The sequence below is a fragment of the Balaenoptera musculus genome, chromosome 14 (assembly GCF_009873245.2).
Source record: "Balaenoptera musculus isolate JJ_BM4_2016_0621 chromosome 14, mBalMus1.pri.v3, whole genome shotgun sequence".
NCBI lineage: Eukaryota > Metazoa > Chordata > Mammalia > Artiodactyla > Balaenopteridae > Balaenoptera > Balaenoptera musculus.
In genome coordinates, this window is record NC_045798.1 from 52,083,618 (window position 1) to 52,102,779 (window position 19,162).

The 19,162-nt window shown below is 45.7% G+C and overlaps 1 protein-coding gene across 5 annotated transcripts in view; it reads left to right on the top strand.

The window, feature by feature from the left end:
- FHOD3 (formin homology 2 domain containing 3) overlaps window positions 1–19,162 on the top strand; it is a 491,767-nt gene that overhangs the window by 429,859 nt on the left and 42,746 nt on the right. For all 5 annotated transcript variants that reach the window (XM_036822951.1, XM_036822949.1, XM_036822950.1 and 2 more), the window contains 3 exons: window positions 7,123–7,281; window positions 16,903–17,085; window positions 18,763–18,882. In XM_036822951.1, the coding sequence (XP_036678846.1) occupies window positions 7,123–7,281; window positions 16,903–17,085; window positions 18,763–18,882 (462 nt within the window). The remainder of the gene's footprint in view (window positions 1–7,122; window positions 7,282–16,902; window positions 17,086–18,762; window positions 18,883–19,162) is intronic.

A 19,162-nucleotide genomic window follows, 5' to 3' on the forward strand; every position in this document is an offset into this window, starting at 1 on the left:
CTTCTCTGGACCTTGGCCGTCTTTATCATGGTGTGCCACGGCTCATTTACTAGACCTACTTCCCACACCAGGCACTGTCCATGTGCCTGGGGATCTGCACAGACTCTAATGAGCATCCATAAGCTCTTTTCATTCATTCAGGAAGCCCCAGGCAAGTTGCCCATGTCCCCGGGAAGCAGCTCTGCAGGCTAAATTGAGTATCAAGTCCCTGCACTGTCTCCTGCAACTATCACTATTCAGGGTGGGGACACTGGTCTGATCTGACACTCCTGTTTATGTAGGTGCCTTTGATCAGTGAGCGTGGTAGATGCATTAGTTATGAAAAATACACATTGGTAAACCATATATTTTTAAATACAATGTAATTAGGTTAAAATGATAAAAAAAAGGAGTCATTGGTAGTGAAAAAAGCTAAGAGCTAATTCTTAGAAAGCACTATTTTCCAGGTATTGTCCTGAATACATATATCAATACCAGTAATACTCTTCTAATAGTCCCAGCAGACACTTCTGTTGTGCTTACCAGGGGCCAAGCCTTGTTCTCACTGATTTACATCCATTGTCTCCTTTCATCCTCACAAGAAACCCTGTGAGATCGGGTCCCAGTGAGGACACGAGACACAGAGAGATTCAGTGACTTGGCAAGGTCTCCAGGCTGTGAATGGGTCAGACCCCAGCTGACCCACCTGGGTGGCTTGATGCTCTGGATATTTGCAGTTACCCTTCAGGCCTCCTGAATCTGTTTGTGTCATCCTTGGATTCCGTTTTGTTTCGGCTACTTTCAAGCTCATGCTCTGAACACTTCCTCATGCTCTTCCCTTGGGGAATTTTAAATCTTGTCATTTAAAAAAAAAAAAAAAAACCTCTCTCTTTCTCCTCAATGATCTGTATGGTTTGCTACTGAAATTTTAAATTTCATTTGGTCTGGACTCTACCTCTAACTGTGTGACCTTGAGCAAGTCGGTCAACCTCTCTGAGCCTGTTTTTGATTATGGGGGGGAAAAAAGAAAGAAACCAGGCCTGATCCTGTGTGCCTGACCTCCCAGGGTTGTTCTGTAGACCCAGTGCAACAGGGGAGAATGTGCTTTTGTGCTGTGTTAACAGGTCAGTAATTTTTTATGCTATTGATTGTCTTAGCCTTTGTCTCATGTGACTTTCCCGAGATTCCAATGTGAGATCTTAAATTAGCCTCTAAGCTTAATGACTACTATTTAGCATTAAAGTTTTCCTTTCCACTTTTTCCTAACTGCTGCCTGAATATTCACCCTTCTCTTTTCCAAAACTGAATGATTATGAGGGGGAGTAATGGTCTCGTCCTCAGGATACTGAATGCTATCAGGTTGTGGTCACTCTTACCTGGCGGTCACCCACCCCATAACCATTCAGAATCAAGTTTGTCTCTTTACTTGCAGATTCTAAAAGACTTGTTCTTGGAGGCAATACTTTGTTCCATCCAAAAACCTGACTTGCATGTCTCCTCCCTGCGAGTCCTGTGGTCATCCATCTCTGTATCAGGATTCGCGTTGCCCCACAGTCCCCCTGAGAAGACCTGAATAGGGGGTTTAACTGTTCTAAAAAATATTCCTGTCGTATGTGACTTTCTGCCCCTTGGAGTGGCTGAGTTTGCAGGGCTCAACCTCTTGGAGCTGGTTGGTTCTAGAGAGACGGCCCCCACCCAGGGAGCTGACCACCAGGTGAATCTAGGGCTACAGGGGAAAGTCACAGCCCTTACCCCTAAGCCTTGGTAGTTAGCACTCACTGCTTAAATTGAGTACCTCCTCTATGCTTCTTAGAAATTCTGTAAGTCTTGTGGTCTTGGGCACCGCCTGTTTGAAGCTTCCTCCTGGAGGGGCTCACTTCTGCCTCCTGGAACTGGACCCTCAGCCCTCTTGGACAGCTTGGGAGAGAAGAGCTGAACTGCTTTGGTGACTTCCTTCCTGCCCCTTCTCTCTAAGAGGTCTCTGCTGGCCTTGACAGCATCTCTTGCCATAGAGGGTAACCTCGGTCTCTCACCCTTTTGGCTGTTACACCATCTCCCGACTCCCTGCAATCTTCTTGGCCAAGTCAAAAACAGACAGAAGCCCTCCATTCCATGCAAGCCTGAAGCATTTCTCCAGAGACAATATTTCTGGAAAGGCAACTGTTGGCAGGTTGGAGGCTCCCTGATAGTTGTTGTTTTGAAGGAGGTTCTGGGTGTCGCTGCCTCGTTCGGTCAGAAGTTCAGCTTCACTAGGCTTTCTGGAAGCAAATCAGAGCCTGGCCTCTTCCTAGAGTGCCCCCTGCCCCTTCAAGAAGTAAGTTCCTCTTTTACCTTGAGAACTTCTGGATGTACTTGGGGAAATTACATGTTCAAAGACATCCCCACCCTGGTTCCCCCCACTCTGCTCACTTCCACTCTGTTGCTGGGGCAACTCTCTTGCCCCAGAGACAGTTGTTCCCATTTTCACTTCCAGCAGCCCCCTAGTCCAGCATCCTGTGCCTGAAGCCCCACCCACAGGAGCCTCCCTCAGCATCCTTTCCGCACTGTGAGTTCTTGAGACCTGAGGGCAGAGGTTTGACTGATTGACCTTTTATCAAAGAATTGAGGAAGAAACGCTTATTTCCTGTGGTCCCAGGACTGACCATTGCTGCCGGTGGCATCGTGGCCCCCCACGTTTTTGTTGGTCTCCGTGAAAAATGTCCCCATTCAAGACGTAGGCACCTAACAGGCACTCAGGAAATGTTCGTTTAAGGAAATGAGATCTATATCAAAGAAAGGCAAAAAATAAATAAATGTGGGAAGATACCCTGCCAACCAGAAAGAGACAGTTGAAGGACTGAGCTTGCTTCTCAGCCTCTTTTCCTGCTCAGGGTTTGCTGTCGTGGACCATCACTGGTAACATCTTGAGAAACCAATCAGCAGAGGGGTCTCATGGGGTGTGGCATACTCCAACCATGATGACCCTTGGCCATTCCCACACAGCCTGTGTTCTTGCTTTCTGCTGGCTTTTTTTTTAAAGAAGGAAGATGTCAGTCAATCCAGTCTGTCATGATGTTTACCTACCATGTTGAGTTTTTTGACTTAAAGTTACTTTCTTTGGTTCCATATTAGAATTGGGCTTTCATAATGGATTGTGACTCACTGATCTTGAGCTCTAGTTGGAATGCCCTGGATCACTGTATGAGAGCTTCTTCTGTACTTTCATTCTATTCTGTTCTATCATTGTAGCTGTTTAGTGCCAGTGCTACACATTAATTATATCAGTTTTATAATAAGTTTTTAGAGCTAATTGGGTAGATATTATATATATTTCTACTTGCAGATTTTTTACACATATATTCTTTCATAGTAACTCTAGAATATTTTTTAATTCCAAAAAAATCTTGTTGGAATTTGATTAGAATCATTTTAAATATATATCTTATTTATATATAAATTCTATGATGAGAGATAATGAACATCCTTACAACATTGAGGCCTCCTATCCAGGAACATGATGTTTCTCATTTATGCACATCTTCTTTTGCTCTCAAGAAAATTTTGTCAGTTCCTTCAAGTAGGGCCTGTATTGATATTTCAGGAGGTTTGGGCGTTTTGTTTCCTTGTTTGTGTGTTGTTTTTTGGGATGTGTCTGGGCTCAAGTAAAATGCAAAACAACTTTCTCATCTCCTGGCTAGAAGTATCACCTCCTGTCATCCTTCCAACCCTGTTCCACCTTTGCCCCATCACATCTTAGCCCTTCCTTTCCAGATGCCTTTAGAGGGTCATTTAACATTTCCTAACCTCCTTTACAAGGAACACTCTGTCTTATCTGCTTTACCTCCTCTTTCTATCATTGACCAATTTCCTATTTTTCTCATTTCAAACAATGGACAGTCACAGACTGTCTGATCAAAGAAGTGCAATAAGGAGATGGGTGCCTGAGAAAGACTCTTAGCAAGAGTAGGATGAATGGGCTGGGGGTGAGAAGAGGCTGGAAGCAGGAGGCCCGTGGTGGGCTGCCCTGGGAGGCTGGCACCAGGGGTCAGGCTCAGGGTGCAGGTGGTGGGAATGAAGGACGGGGCATGAGAGGCTTTGTGGAAGAGGATGGGTGACAGTGACTCAGACACAGGACCAGGTGAAGGACATAGTGAAGGTCACTCTTGCTGGTCTGGGCTTTGACCCTGAAAGAGGATTGAAATGGATCAGAATTGATGACGGCTAATCCCTAGGCAGGACGCATGCTTCTGGGCACGGAGAACTTTGGCTTGTTCTTGCAGGCGCTGCTCCAGTTTGTTGTGGGAGGGGAGGAGAGAGTTGGACAAGCCCGCGTGACCCACCCCTCGTGTCGGGCAGGACAGCCGCCAAGGCACTTGAGGGGTCAGTAGCATCCAGTGGAGTCTGTTTTAATTATGAAGAAGAGCATTTAAAATACCTCTTGGATAAAATCCAGAGATTGAACAGTTCAATTTCAGATATGACTTTAATTCTTATTCCTTCCTTTGCGAAGCGGTTGGAAGTGCTCTGAAAACATGTAGCGTCGTTTGTGGAGATAGCTTCCCCATTATCTCAGGATGCCCAGCGGCTTGCTTCTTCCCGACTTATGGGGTGTGTGGGTGTGGGTGTGTCCATTGGTGTGAACTGACTTCTACTGAGAATGGGGGCAAGGACATCTCAGGCTCAGAGCCACCCCTGAGTCTGTGTGGGTTGCTTGCTGCACGTGGACGCTGGCTGAGGGGGGAGGGCTGAAATCTGAGCAGTGCTTCCCTCTCAAGCTGTTTGCCGTGGGGCTGTGTCTCCCTGGAGGTGGGCATCTTTTTCTCATTTGCACAAAGGCTGCAGTTGGGCTGGACGTGCTCAGGCATCTCTGGAGGCTCCTAGAATGACGGGGACTCTATAGATGGGGGGCTAAGGGCTAATGATTCCCAGGGAATCCCTGCCTGCCCATGAATGCTTCCTGCGCTGGAGCCTGGCTGTGGGTAGTTGCCTCTCCAATGCCAGGTCCCAGGCTTCTTCCGTCTTCCATGCTGCCGTCCATGTGGCTTCATTCGTTATGCTCATGAGATGTCTCACAGCTGTCTCTCCGGGCCTCACGTCCACATTCTAGGCAGGAAGAAGGAGGAAAGGCAAAAGGCATGGCTCACTGGGTCTATCTCTTTTTAATCAGGAAAACAAAAACCCAAACTGCCAGCCTTACCTGCCAAGGGTCCAGGGAGGTGACTGATTTCACCGACATATTACCAGCCTGAAAAAAATCAAGTCCCTGTTGGTGAGCAGGGAAGAGGGAACGGATGTTGGGCAGGTTCCCTGCAGCACCTGGAGGGGTGGACACCCCGCACCCCAACGTGGGCATCGCAAGTCATCACATCTGTCTTCATCGCCTGTAATCAGCATTTTGTCAAACCTTTTCTCATTCCTTCTTAGCCTTCTATACACAAAATAATATTTTAAAGTAGATTTCAGCTAAATTCCAGGGGCTCCTGATAAGCTTATTTGCTTAAATATATAGAAGACAAGCTTGCCCTACAGAGTGAGGGCGCATTTATGCCGCGTGGCCCTGGGAGCTCACAGTTCCATGCCGACGAGCACACCCACAGGAATTGTTCCTCTTGGCTACCAGGCGGCCAAACAGCTGGGATGCTTTCGCTTATTTTCTTCGTGAAGAAATTGTAATTTATTCCCAAATGCATATTTAAGGACCTAAAATAGAATGTTAGCAATTGAGTTTGGAAGGGCTCAGTAGGACTTAAGGGGCCGCAGCCGTTTTTCCTTGCCAGCTCCCAACCTCCTGTGCTACAGCGATCAGCTTCCCTGGGCGGCTCAGCTGCTCCCAGGCCCAGCCTTGTTCCCTTCCTCAGAGGAGAGACTGAGGCCTCAGCACAGGAGGCCGATATTGAGCAGCTATGAGCTGCTCAGCTGGGGCCTGCCTGCAGGGGGGTTCTGAGCAGCTGATTCATGGAGCTCCCCCATATGGCCCCCAAACCTCCAGCTTCATCCCTGGCAGTTCCCTGGAACTAGACAAAGGCACTTCTCCTCTGCTTGTATTCTCTCCCAGCCCCAGGCTAGTCCTAGACAGTCTTGAGGGTCCAGCTCAGGTGGCAGCTTCTCCAGACCCTAACCCTCTCCACCACCAGGTGAGTTAGTTACCCCACAGCTGGGCCCCTCACACGGTGAGCACACCCCATCACTGTGCTGGACGGGTCTTACCCATCCTCGTTACCCCAGGCTTGTTTCATGAATCAAAATCATCATCCTCCCAGCCCTGTGGCCTCAGGGGAAGCGGCGCAGCACAGGGAGCTTGCTGACCGGCCCCCCTCCACCTGTCCGGGTGCCACCCGCCCTTGGCTTCCCGAGAGCTGAAGGGGAAAGCTGGGGGCCTTGTCACAGCTCTGGGCAGAGGTGAGCATTGGCTCAGCACCTCACACCCTTCCTGGCTTCTGGCCGTGTGCCAGCCCGGGGCTGGCCGCAGGGACTGCCCCGAGGATGTCAGGCCAGCAGGGAGGCCACATACATCAGGGCTCTGTGGGGACATGGTCCCCCTCCTCGGCCTCTTGGCTAGTTTATCCCTCACTCCTCTTCACCCACCCACTGGGCAGCTGCCCAGATGGCTGAGTGTAGCAGGAGAGGCGGAAGTGCTCAGGTGTCGGGGCGGAGGATGTTGGAATGATGAGAGGAGCCCCTGAGATGCAGAAGGGCTGACCGGCCAGCGTTGCAGGATTCCCCTCTGGCTCCCGTCTCCTCAGTGCGCGGACCAGCTTTCTCCATCTCTGGGCACACACCACACGCTCCAGGGCCAACCAAGGCACATTCCGACACCTCGCAGCCTGCAGGAAGGGAACTCTGAGAGGTTTGAGTTTTGTTTCCACTGCTTCTATGGAAAAAAACAGGTTGTTTTTTTTCCTTGCAAAATATCACATTTTTCCCAATTGAAGGCAAATCAATTTTATTTTGTAACGTGTCTGGCTCGCGAAGTTCCATTGCTGCCCTGCTCTTGGCGACCTCTTGGAACTAATCCCTGATCTCTGCTGTGCTGAGAGGTAGCTAGTCCTTCCCTGAGCTAAACTGAGGGCATTTGTTTTCATGTCTAAGTAAGCTGTGAGTTTGCTTTTAATAGAGGACCAAAGATGATGCATTAATCTTGGATTCTCCTTATTTTATCACAAGAAAACTGCTGCAGATGGAAAAAAGCAGGAGATCATCGTCCTGGATTCCAAGAGGAGCAATGCTATTAATATTGGTCTGACGGTACTGCCCCCTCCAAGAACGATTAAGATAGCCATTTTGAATTTTGATGAATATGCCTTAAACAAAGAAGGGATTGAGGTAAGAGGAGCTCTGTGGAGCGTTATTTGTGTCCTGTAATACGTTGCATATGTAAACATTACTGTGTCCAATGTGACTTTCTCCACAGGGTGGCTTGCCATTTTGCTGTCTCAGCCAGATTCTGAATAATGTTAATAATTCTCACATCTTGTTTTTTAACTTCTGGGGGGGAAGAAGCCCCACTTTGCCTAGGAAATTCAGAGATCCTCGCTCTCTGGTTCATTTACTAACTTCCTTCTGACCACGTTCCGCCTACCTCGACGTGGAAGAAGAATTTGACAGCCTCCACGGAGGTGGGGCTGGGATGCCTTCTTTCACATCATTTCAACCCAAATACATTTAATGAACAGTCTCAAAGGTAGGGTTTTCCATACGTGCTCACTCCGTGTTAGCGGCTTTGTTTCCCTCTTGGCACCCTTTGGGGTGTGTAGAGATGGGTTTCATTTGATCAGCTGGAAAACACAAGCCAGCTGAGTCTGCAGCATTTGTTACTCTGAGTGGCACAAGTGGAGAGAGGTTGGGTGCCTACATGGCTGGCAGGCGACCCAGCTGGCACCACAGCTCCCCTGCTCTGCCAGGGTCCAGTGCCCTTCCACCAGGCCCTGCTCACCCTTCGCTGTGGGCTGGTGCCTGTCTGTAGCAAGTTAAATCTCCTATTCTCATAACAGAGAAAGAGTGAGTGAAACCAGTGGCTCAGCCCACAGATTCCTACAGACGGGTGGATGGCCTGGAGGCCCACTGGGTCAGAGTGGGGATCTTAGGACACTGCTTCATGACGTTGAAACATCAACGTCATGAAGCAGTGTCCTTCTGTTGGCAAAGAGCCCTGGATTCCTTTAAGGGCTCTCCATACTTGAGATTCCTTCATACCCAGTCTTATTTGAAAGCCTCGAGAGTGAAGGAAGCCAGTGAAGGCTGGCTGCAGTGAGGGAGAGCGGGCTTTGGCAGGAGAGTTGAAAGTGAGGCAGGCCTGGGGGGCTGTGCCGGACGCGTCTCCAGCCCTGAGTGTGGTAGGGGGCAATGGGGCCCATGGGGCAAAGTGATGCCTGAACCCAGGAGGACAGCCGTGCCTTTGTGCTTTGGAAAGCAGAGACCTCCACAGGAAAAGCCCTGTTCCAGGGGTTTGTACTGGATGGAGTACAAACTTCAAAATCCATGCCTACCCAGAACCCCAGAACGTGACCTTATTTGGAAATAGGGTCTTTGCAGACATGATCAAGTTAAGATAAAGTCATCCTGGATTAGGGTGGGTCCTACTCCACTGGCTGATATCCTTCTAAGAAGAGAGAAGTTTGGACATAGACCCAGAGAGGGGAATGCCATGGGAACACAGAAGACACACAGGAAGACACACAGAACAGAACACCGTGTGATGATGGAGGCAGAAACTGGAGGGAAGCGTTTACAAGCCAAGGAACATGAAGGACTGCCTGCAACTACCAGATGCGAGGACGAGGCAAGGAAAGATCCTCCCCTCGAGTCTTCAGAAAGAGCATGGCCCTGCCGACACCTTGATATTAGACTTCTAGTCTCTCAAACGGTGAGAGAATAAATTTCCTTTGTTTGGAACCCCTGAGTTTGTGATGCTTTGTTATGGCAAACCTAGGAAACCAGTACGAGGCCTAAGCAACTCTGCCCTGAGAAACACACACACACAGCCTGTGCCAGGAGCAGGTACGATGAGGGAAATGCACTTCCCTCTGGCTGGAGAGGAGGTGGAGCCCGAGCCCTGGAGTCAGGCCATGCGGGACAGCAGGTCAACAGAGCCAGGGAGTGAGGGCACGTGGCAGACCGGGGAGGGTGTAAAAAGGAGAGAGCAGGTGACAGTAGGCAAATACAGAGAGGGACACTGAGGCAGCTGCCAGACAGCGAGAAAGAACGGGGCAGGCCCAGCCTCAGTGTGAGGCACCTCCACCCTGGGACGCACGGAGCAGCAAGAGAGAAGAACATTGGGCAGGTGGGAGCCGCCAAGCGGGATGAACCAAGTGCAAAGTGTCTCTCACATAGGACAGACAGAGTAGTAGGCCCTAGCGCACGTTCTGGCCATCCTGTTTACTTCACAGGATCTTTTAAAGACTGCAAAAGCTTCAGATTCGTACATAGGCTCCAAATGCAGCCAGGGCCAGCTTGACTGAAGGAAAAAATGACAACTTCCCCTTTTAAAAATATTTCCCCTTCTTGCCATGAGAACTTGGAAGTCCATCAGGAGAGGTGGATGCCTTTGGTTTTGCCTTTGTTCTTTCCTGAAATGTCAGTCTCCCTGGGTGGGGAGAGTTTCAGATACAATAAGTTACTTAGATTTTAGAATGAATCAAATTATTTTTTCCTTTGCTGACTGGTTTCCAGCTGAGCACCTTTTCGATCCAGGAAGGAATGATGGCAGGTACAGTAATGATGACGGATATAGGAGCAGCAGCACAGCTAAACTTGACTTTCCTAGGTTTCCTCCTGTGGCCCAGACACCAGGTAGGTGCTTCACACAGATGCTCATCAGAACCTTAGTATTATGTTCTTCATCTTAAAGATGAAGAGGGTGAGTTCCAACGTTTGTCTGTGTCCAAGCTCACAAGCCAGTAAGAGGTCGAGCTGAAATATGATTTCTAGAGCCTGAGTCTGAAGTGCAATCCACAGGCCAGCCCTGGCGGCGGCCAGCCCAGATGGGCTCTCTGGGCCTGAGCTCACCCACCGAAAAGAATAAGAGGGAATCTGAAAGGGGAGTGAGAAGGTGCATGAGGCAACGCAGTCCGCATCACAGCGCTGCCTGTGGTTTTCCTCCGGGAGTAGCTGGCATATGAAATGAGGTACAGTGAGAGGACACAGCCATAGAAAACACTGCCTAACCCTTCCTGAGAGCTTATTGTGTCATGAGTGCTCGGCAAATTCATATACAGTCACAAGGCATGGAGTTACACATTTTTACCACAGTTTTTGTTGAAAGCAAGGTTTCTCAACTGGCACTATTGCCATTCTGGGCTGGACAGTTCTTTATTGTGGGAGCTGCCCTGTGCATTGTAGGGTGTTCAGGATCCCTGGCCTCTGCCCACAAGATGCCCGTGGCACCCATCCAGGGGTGACAACCAAAAATGTCTCTTAGACTTCGTCAATATACCCTGGGGACAGAATCACCCTGGTTGAGAACCCCTCATCTGAAGCTGCCTGGGCAAATCCAGAGACTGTGTATATTTTCAACTCTTGTCAGCTGTAGCTGAGAATCCAGAAGAAACCAGTCCTTGTGGGGAAGACAGAACCCAGGCCCTCCCAGCTGTTACCTGCTGTCTCTGGCCACTGACCCCAGGGCCCAAGGGGTAGAGATGGTCTTCATCCATGTGCAGAGCTACTCCCCCAAAACTTATTGTCTAGGCTTGTTGTTCAAGAGTTAAGTCAGGGCTGAGAAGAGATGTAAGTTGTGTCCTTACAGATCTTTACTAATATCATTTCCAGCTTATGCCCAAATGGCCTTTTGCCAAACCGTCTGCTTCTTGGATGCAGGCCCTGTAGCGTGGCACCACGGCTTAATGGGGTCATTCAAAATGAAACCTCTGTGTACCTGGACGTGATTAGGATGTATTCACTGACATCCTGTTTGTCAACCCCATGTTTTGTATCTGGTTCATCATGAAAACCCATGGGAGTAAGTAACTTCATTAAGGAAGTAGTTTTTCATAAGAGTATTACATTTTAGAATATGATTTGGGGGCATCTCTAAGTATTATTAATGATATTTTCCCAAGTAAAACATCGCTGAGGTATCACAGATGGAAGTAGGAAGGGTTTTCGTTTTTCTCCTTGCTTTTCTCAGTTTTAGAGTCTGTGTTTACTCAGAGGGTAACACAATTGAATGGCCCCAAATGACGTTTAACTTGGCCCTGCTTGGCTGCCAGGCCAGTCAGCATCCTAGAAACAGAAGTTCCCTTTGGCCACCTGTACAAAACTACAGTATCTTCTCAAGCAGTTTGTGTTGGGGAACCCCGTCCACGGGTCCCTGAGTGAGCGCTGGACACGCGCAGATGAGCCTGAGCGCAGGAGCCCATCGGTGGGTCCACAGTGCCAGGAACCAGAACGTCCCAGTGACTGGGCACCTTAGCCACACTGGTAGTTTGTGGAATCGCCATGAGCATGGAGGTGGTGCTGGAAAGTAGGAGGAGCCCCTGGGTGGTTCTTCAGCGCTGCCTTGGTTGATCCAGCCTAGCTTCAGGCACTGCATCTTCATCTGTAAATTTGGTGCATAATTTCTGCCGTACATGCCTCACTTGAGTAATCATAAGAACGAAAGAAGATACTATCAAGAAATAAACTTGAGAAGTTAACCTTTAACCTTGAGAAGTTAATTTAAAAAAAAAAAAACCCCTCCCTGAGATTAAGTGCATGAAGAGAATGCCATTGTCTCATGAGACTGCAAGTTGCATCCAAACTAGCCTCAGCCATAAAGGCTCCAACTTCCTGCTGTTAGATTCTCATCCAGAGTCATAGCCAGGGTTCTGTTCAGAACTCAGGAGATATGGGGATACATGTATATGTATAGCTGATTCAATTTGTTATAAAGCAGAAACTAACACACCATTGTAAAGCAATTATACTCCAATAAAGATGTTTAAAAAAAAAACTCACAAGACATGATAATTACTTAGTATGGTCTCATCTGCAGGTGAATGAGATGGCCAAACCCCAAAGCATTTGGGTCCATAAAAAATAAGTAAGACTTACGAATTTTCATCTGAAATATGATTTTCAGATACAAAAGCAAGCATACTTAAAGCAGTGCTGGAGAAACACTATCTGGAAGAAAGCAAAAAAACACTGAGATTATTATGTCATGGGCCTGTTTGATGTTTTTCTCCCTGTGAAACCAAATGGTCATCACAGAAACATCAGTAAATCTACTGACATGGTAAAGAGCAAATTAAAGGTATGCTCATTTCCTGTCATCTGCTCATGGAAAAAAGGGGCCATCACCTCATAGGAGGTAGCGTTGACCTCCTGTCCCCCTGTCTTACGGCTATTTTTATTGTCAGTGATGTGTAAAAAAAAAAGTAAAATAAACTGGCAGATGGCAACCTCATAAATCTTCAGTAGTGAACAAATGGTTTAAATTAGAGAAAGGAAAAACAAAAGTGTTTGATTACTTTCCCAAAGGAAAAAAGCAAACAAAAATCATCCCAGGAAAATGCCTTCTGAAGAAGGGGGAAAAGTGTTGACAACTTTGTATTTCGGAATTCTTGTACATGCTTAAAACAATTTGAGCATTAAGGAAATTAAAATACAAATTCTTAGTTAAGTTTTTCTTTTGAAAACCAGTTGAGTTCAAATGCTGGGTATTTTGGAAGAAGTGACATCTGCTTGGATTGTTTTGGTCCTTTTTAAATGCCATCTGTGTGGATAGGTGGGGTCAATAGCATCAGCCTGTGGGAGAACAAGGAGGATTGTCACTGAACGTCTCCCCGGTGCTCCATTCCACCCACATAATCTGTGTTTGGGGCCGTGATGAAGAGGATGTTGGAAGAAGAGGTATCTAGGGCTCACCACCTGTGACCTCACTCTGACCACAGCCCAAAACAGGTCTTCAATACAGTTTGGCATCACTGACTTCTGATGAACTCCTGAGACAGCCCTCCCTGATAACACTTTCAGAAGCCTAGGTCAACTACTACCCCATGCAGATACATCCTAAGGCACAATCGTGTAGATATCTGCATGTTTGCTGATTCTGGTGTCAAGTGTCCAGTCTTTTATTTTGGCTTTTTTTTTTTTTTAATTAATATAGAGTAAAGTTGACTTTGGGGGGGGGGGTCCAGGTCTATTGAGTTTTAAAACATATATAAATTCATGCAATGACTACTGCAGTCAAAATTCACAACAGTCCCATCTCCCAAAAAAGCTCTTGTGCTGTCCCTTTCTAGTCACACCCTTAACCCACCCCTAGCCCCTGTTAATGACTGATTGATTCTCATCACTATGGTTTTGTCTTTCCGAGAATGTCATACACATGGAATCATACAGCGAGTAACCTTTTGAGATTGGCTTCTTTCACTCAGCATGATCGATGCCTCTGAGATTCATCCAAGTCGCAGTTTGTATCTACAGTTGGTCCGTTTTTATTGCTGAGTATCATCGCATTGTAGGGATGTACCACTGGCTGTTTGTAAATATAAATATTCACCCATTGAAGAATATTTAGCTTGGTCCAGTTCATAGCAGTTATGAATAAAGCTACTACAAATACTCATGTACAAGTTTTTGTGTGAACACTGTTTTAATTTTTCTAGGGTAAATACAAATGGAATTGCTGGGTCATGTGATAACTCTATGTTTAACCTTTTGAGGAACTGTAACTTGTCTCTTCATTCTCTTAACAGTGTCTTTCACAGAGAAAAAGTGTTTAATTTGGATGAAGGTTAATTTATCAACCTATTCTTTTTTTGTATCATGTCTCGGAGTTCATTGCATAACCTGTGCCACAGAAATTTTCTCCTGTGTTTCCTTCTAAAAGTTTTGTAGTGTTACCTCTTACTTTTAGGTCTCTGATCCCCTTTGAGTTAACTTATCTAGAAGGTGGAAGGTTTAAGTTGAGGTTCACTTTTTGCATATGGATTCCAGTTGGTCCAACACCATTTGTTGAAAACACTACCATTTGTCCACTGAACTGCCTTCACCCCTTTGTCAGAATCACTGGGCCATATTTGTGTAGTCTATTTCTGGATGCCCCATTTTGTCCCACTGGTCTCTGTATCTATTGTGCAGCCCATGCCACACTGTCTTAATACTGCAGCTTTATTGTAGGTCTTAAAGTCAAGTGGTGTGACTCCTCCAAGGGTATTCTTTTTCAAAATTATTTTGGTTTGACTGTTTTGGTCCTCTGCCTTGCCATATAATTTTTAGAATCAGCTTGTCTATATCCACAAAAGATCATGCTATTTTGTTTGGAATTGAGTTAAATTTATACATCAATTTGGGAAGACTAGCATCTTGACTATGTTGAGTCCTTCAGTCTGTGAACACTGTTCCTTCTCTCTTCATTTAGATCATCTTTAGACGATTAGATTGCTTTCATCAGCATTTTCTACTTTCCAAATGCAGATCCTACACGTGCTTTGTTAGATTCATACCTAAGTATTTCATTGTAAATAGCATTTTTTAAAAATCTCAGTTTGTAATTGCTCATTAGTAATATATAGAAATAAAATGGACTTTTTTGTATATTGACCTTATATTATGCAACATTGTTTAACTCATTGTTTCATAAGTTTTTTGTAGATTCCTCAAAATTTCCTATGTAGACAATTATACCATCTGTGATAGGAAGAGTTTTATCTTTTCCTTTCCAATCTGTATGCATTTTAAAAATTTTATATACCTGGCTAGGATTTCCACACAATGTTAAATAGGAATGGTGAGAATGGACACCCCGTCTTGTTCCCATTCTTAGAGGGAAGGCATTCTCTCTGTCACCATTAAGTATGAAATGAGCTGTAGGTTTTTTTATAAATGTCTCTTATCAGGTGGGGGAAATGCCTTCTATTACTGGGTTGCTGAGAGTTTTTTGTCATGAATGGAAGTTGAATTTTATCAAAACTTTTTTGAGTCAATTGAAATGACTGTGAATTTTCTTGTTCACACTGTTAATCTGGTAGATTAATTGCATTGATTAATTTTTTTCATATTGAACCAACCTTGTGGCTATTTTTAAATATATTGCTATATAAAATACAGCAATAGATTTATATATCTTAATATATTGGCATTTATTTATATACTTTAAAATATTTTGTTAAGGATTTTTGCATCTGATTCATCAGGATATTGGTATGTAGTTTTCTTTTCTTGACTAGACTAACTTTGTCTGGTTTTTGTATCAGTGTCATTCTGGTTTCATAAAAAGAATTGAGAATTGTTCCATCACCTGTTGGAGTTCAAGCCACAGATTCTGACCCACCTTCTGTGGACTGTTGTTCCAGCATCAGCTCAGTTTTCAAAGTTTTCAAAGACCAGTTCAGGTCTCAAAGTCTTTAATGTGCTTTTGAAGGTCAGATTCACACATGAACAGCTCAAGGAGAACTCAGAAGTTCTTAAACAGCTTTGTGCCCTTGCTTTGCAGGCTCTTCATGTTTCATGACCTCCCCACTGCTTTCTGGTTTTCTGGGGCCTTCCTTTTTAGTCCTCCAGTGAAAGCTGGGGCTTTAGTTACCTCACTTTACCATGCACTTGCTATGGCTGTGCCCATGTCTGGGGCCAAGCAGAGAGAAGATAGAGAAGAAAAGCATAAGGGGTTTGCCCCACCTCTTGGGACCACAGCTCCACTGACTGGAGAGGAATGTTCCCTCCACCTGAGTTTTAGGACCTGCTAACCTTGCCGCCACCGCTAGGAGACCCTTTCCCACACCTTGAGTCAGAACCAGAGGGTTCCCCTGGCGTTCTCTCTGTCTGCACCTGATACCCTCTTCCAGATTTTTGGGCTACCTGAGCCCAGGCTAGGGGATACCAGAGGAAAAATGGTCAACTCATTACCAGTTCAGTTGAACTTTCAGTTCTGGTCTTCTTCCTCAATCCACCTACCACTATTTCTTTTTTTTAAGTCTTCAAGTAGTTGCTCCATGCCTGCTGTCCAGGGTGTACAGTTGCATTTAGTGGGACAGAGAGAGTATTGCTTACTCCATCTCCCCCAGAACTGGAACTCCTTCCCACACTTTATCCAGATGGTTGCTATTGTAGAGCAGTAACCAAAGCCACTTAGAATTAATGAATTAACATAAGCTACTGAAAAGTATGGCACAATGTGTATTTCTTTGCTTTGATACTCTCGTTTGATAAATGAGAGAAAAATAATGACACCTTTCCTTTCGTAATGTTGTGTGTTAAATGTCACGTGATGGGAATTTTTACCTTCTTTTAAAATGTAATCACTAAGGAATTTGAACTTATAAGAGTCATAATCCTTCTGATGCCTGTTTGCTCCCTCTGCCTTCCACAATTGACTTTTACCAGAAACAAATAAAAGCAGAAAGTGATACTCTTTCCATTAGTAGGTAAGTATTGCTCTTTATAAGTACCATCATCATTTTTTCCTCGATCAGACTTGAGCTTGATGTTAAGATGTTTTCACTTCTATATAAAATTTGAAATATACTTGAAATATTTAAAACAATTAAAGTTATAATATGGCCCACGTACAAAAGTTAGTGTGAGCTCTTGGTAAATGATTTATTTTTGTAAGCTCTTAAATTAATCTGTGAGAAGATTATATTCTTAACAGGTTTTACTCTATTTCTTAGGGAACAGGGAGCTGTTCTCTAATCTTCTATCTTATTCTTTCACCTTTCTCTCACCCCCCCCCATCCCTTTCTTGCCTAGAATGTCCTTCATGTACAAGACCAGGAAATTTAAGGCAAGTTGCTTATGAAACAGGAGATTTAAAGAAAGAGAAAGAATGTTAAAACAAATGAATGTAAATTTAGATGCTACGTAGGGCTTTTCTTCTCTAAAGTTTGTTTGGTATATAGCAGCTGTATATGATAAGAGCACTGACAACAGAATATCTCTACTACCTGGTTGGGAAGTTACCATATGAATTTGGAAACATCGAAGTGTCCACCACTAAGAATATACTGTATCATTCCATCTTTCCAGAAAATTCTAACCATGATTCCCACCGAAGAAGAGAAGCAGAAAATCCAGGAAGCGCAGCTGGCCAACCCTGAGGTGCCCCTGGGCAGTGCAGAGCAGTTCCTCCTTACACTCTGCTCCATCAGCGAACTCTCGGCTCGGCTCCACCTCTGGGCATTCAAAATGGATTATGAAACTACAGAAAAGGTAAGCACTTAGGAAGAAAGGCAGCCAGTCCTATGCCCCCAGAGTTGAGAACGTTCATTTTTTTAACGGTAAACATAGTGAAGTATCATTCCTGAGACAGGGTTTGAAGGGTGAGGGTTTGATCGTGATGGGGTCGTGTCTACACCGAGTGATGAGCAGCCTACCAGTGAGGGCTTATTCTACAGTGTCTGTCTGGCACCAGCCTCAGATACTTGACTGTTTAAAATAAAAAAACAAAAAAACTATCAAATGTTTTTCTGACTCTATATGCTCATTGTAGAAAATTTAGCCAATACAGAAAGACACAATATGGGAGGTGACTTGCAATCCTTCTATCTGATGATGGTCACCTCACTGCCATTGACTTTGGCAACCAGCAGGTCACTGGGTCCCTTTGAGAGAGTATTGCAGTAGAAAATCTGAGATGAACAGATTGCAAGAGGTTGAGAGGAGAGTAGAAGGAAAGGGACCTTGACAGTGAAGGCATGGGAACACTCATCCCGAGTAGAAAGTGGAAGAAGCAGGTGTCCTCTCTGGATGGGTGAGAGGTGAGTATTTTTTGCAGGCTGAGAAGAAGGAACCATGGAGAGGACAAGGGAGGGATGGATGGTGAGCTGGAGGTGAGCTTGACTGAGAGCAAGTGCCCGGAGGAGGTGGAGAGGCTGTGTGGTCTTCCTCTTTCCGCAAAGGAGGGAGCACGGTCCTTTCTGAGGGCCAGGCAGGTAGCAGTGGGCTAAGGCTGCTTCAGGAGGGAACTGCTATATTTGACTCCATTCGAGAATCAGGCAGGGCTGAAGAAGCCTAGAACTGCTAGGGTGACATGGTTGCAGAACTAGTCGGCATGTTCAGGTGATTTTCTGGAGAAAAGTGAGGTAACTTCAGGGAGAAAACAGGTCATCGAGTCAGCCTTGGCTGGGGACTGGGAGGGCCTGCCTAGCAGAAGCGAGGCTGGAGAGAATGAAGCTGAAGCTTCTGGCTTTGGGATCCATGCTTGGGGAGAGCCTCAGTGAGGACACTGAGGTGGGGGGTGGTTACAGAACAACAAGACAGAGGGAAGGGGAGACCGAGGCCATGAGGCTACAGGGCAGGCTAGACACCCGAGAGAGTGGGAGTTATGAAGAAAGCTGGAGTAATGAGGGCGATGGCCTTCTAGAAAGTAACCCAGGCCAAGAGGTGGCCAGCCACAGAGTGCCTAGAGGGGAGGTTAGGAGACCTGGGTCCAGGGACAGTGAGACCACAGTTTCCAGTGTCATCTGCCTGGGAGGAGAAAGGCAAAGAGGAAGACTGGTTCAGATGCTGAAGGAACATGCAGGTGAAGAGTTTCATAGACATCAACCATGGTCAGAAGAGAGAATGAGAGGAGAGTATGACCTGAGTGTCCTGCTTGAGCTTGGGAGATGGGCAGGAACAGGGGAAGACAGAACAGATGTGACCCAACCAAGCTCCTGTGAGCCACAGGTACCCAGTTGGTCTCCACTGAGGAGACTTTGGGGCTAGACTTTCTCCTGCTGCCCTTCCGCTCTTTTCCACGCCTGGGAGAATGTGCCCATCACATGGGATTGCCTTATACTGGGAGAACTCCACTGGTAATGACCTTGTACAAAAATTAAAAAGAACAAAGTAAAACCAAAATTTACGCTCTCTATCACCTTCTTCTAACTTTTTTTTAATTGAAAGGAAGTGGCAGAACCACTTTTGGACCTGAAGGAAGGAATAGACCAGTTGGAGAACAATAAAACCTTGGGCTTCATCCTGTCTACTCTCTTAGCCATTGGGAACTTTCTAAATGGAACTAATGTAAGTCTTTCCCATCCCTTTCCTCACAAAATCCCTGCCCTTCACAAAATCCCTGCCCTTCTCTTTCCAGTGGAAGTCGTACCTCTGGTCCTCCAAAGCACAATTGAACAAACAATTTTTGTGTTTTTTGGTGAAAATCTAGAAATTTTGTCCTTAAAATATCAGGGCCTATTTATTCAAGCCTGTATCTTGCTATAAATAAGAAAACTTAGAAAAATAAGCACTTTATTCCTTATGAAGCTTGGCTCCTCCCAAAATTGACTTTGGAGCTATTTTCTTC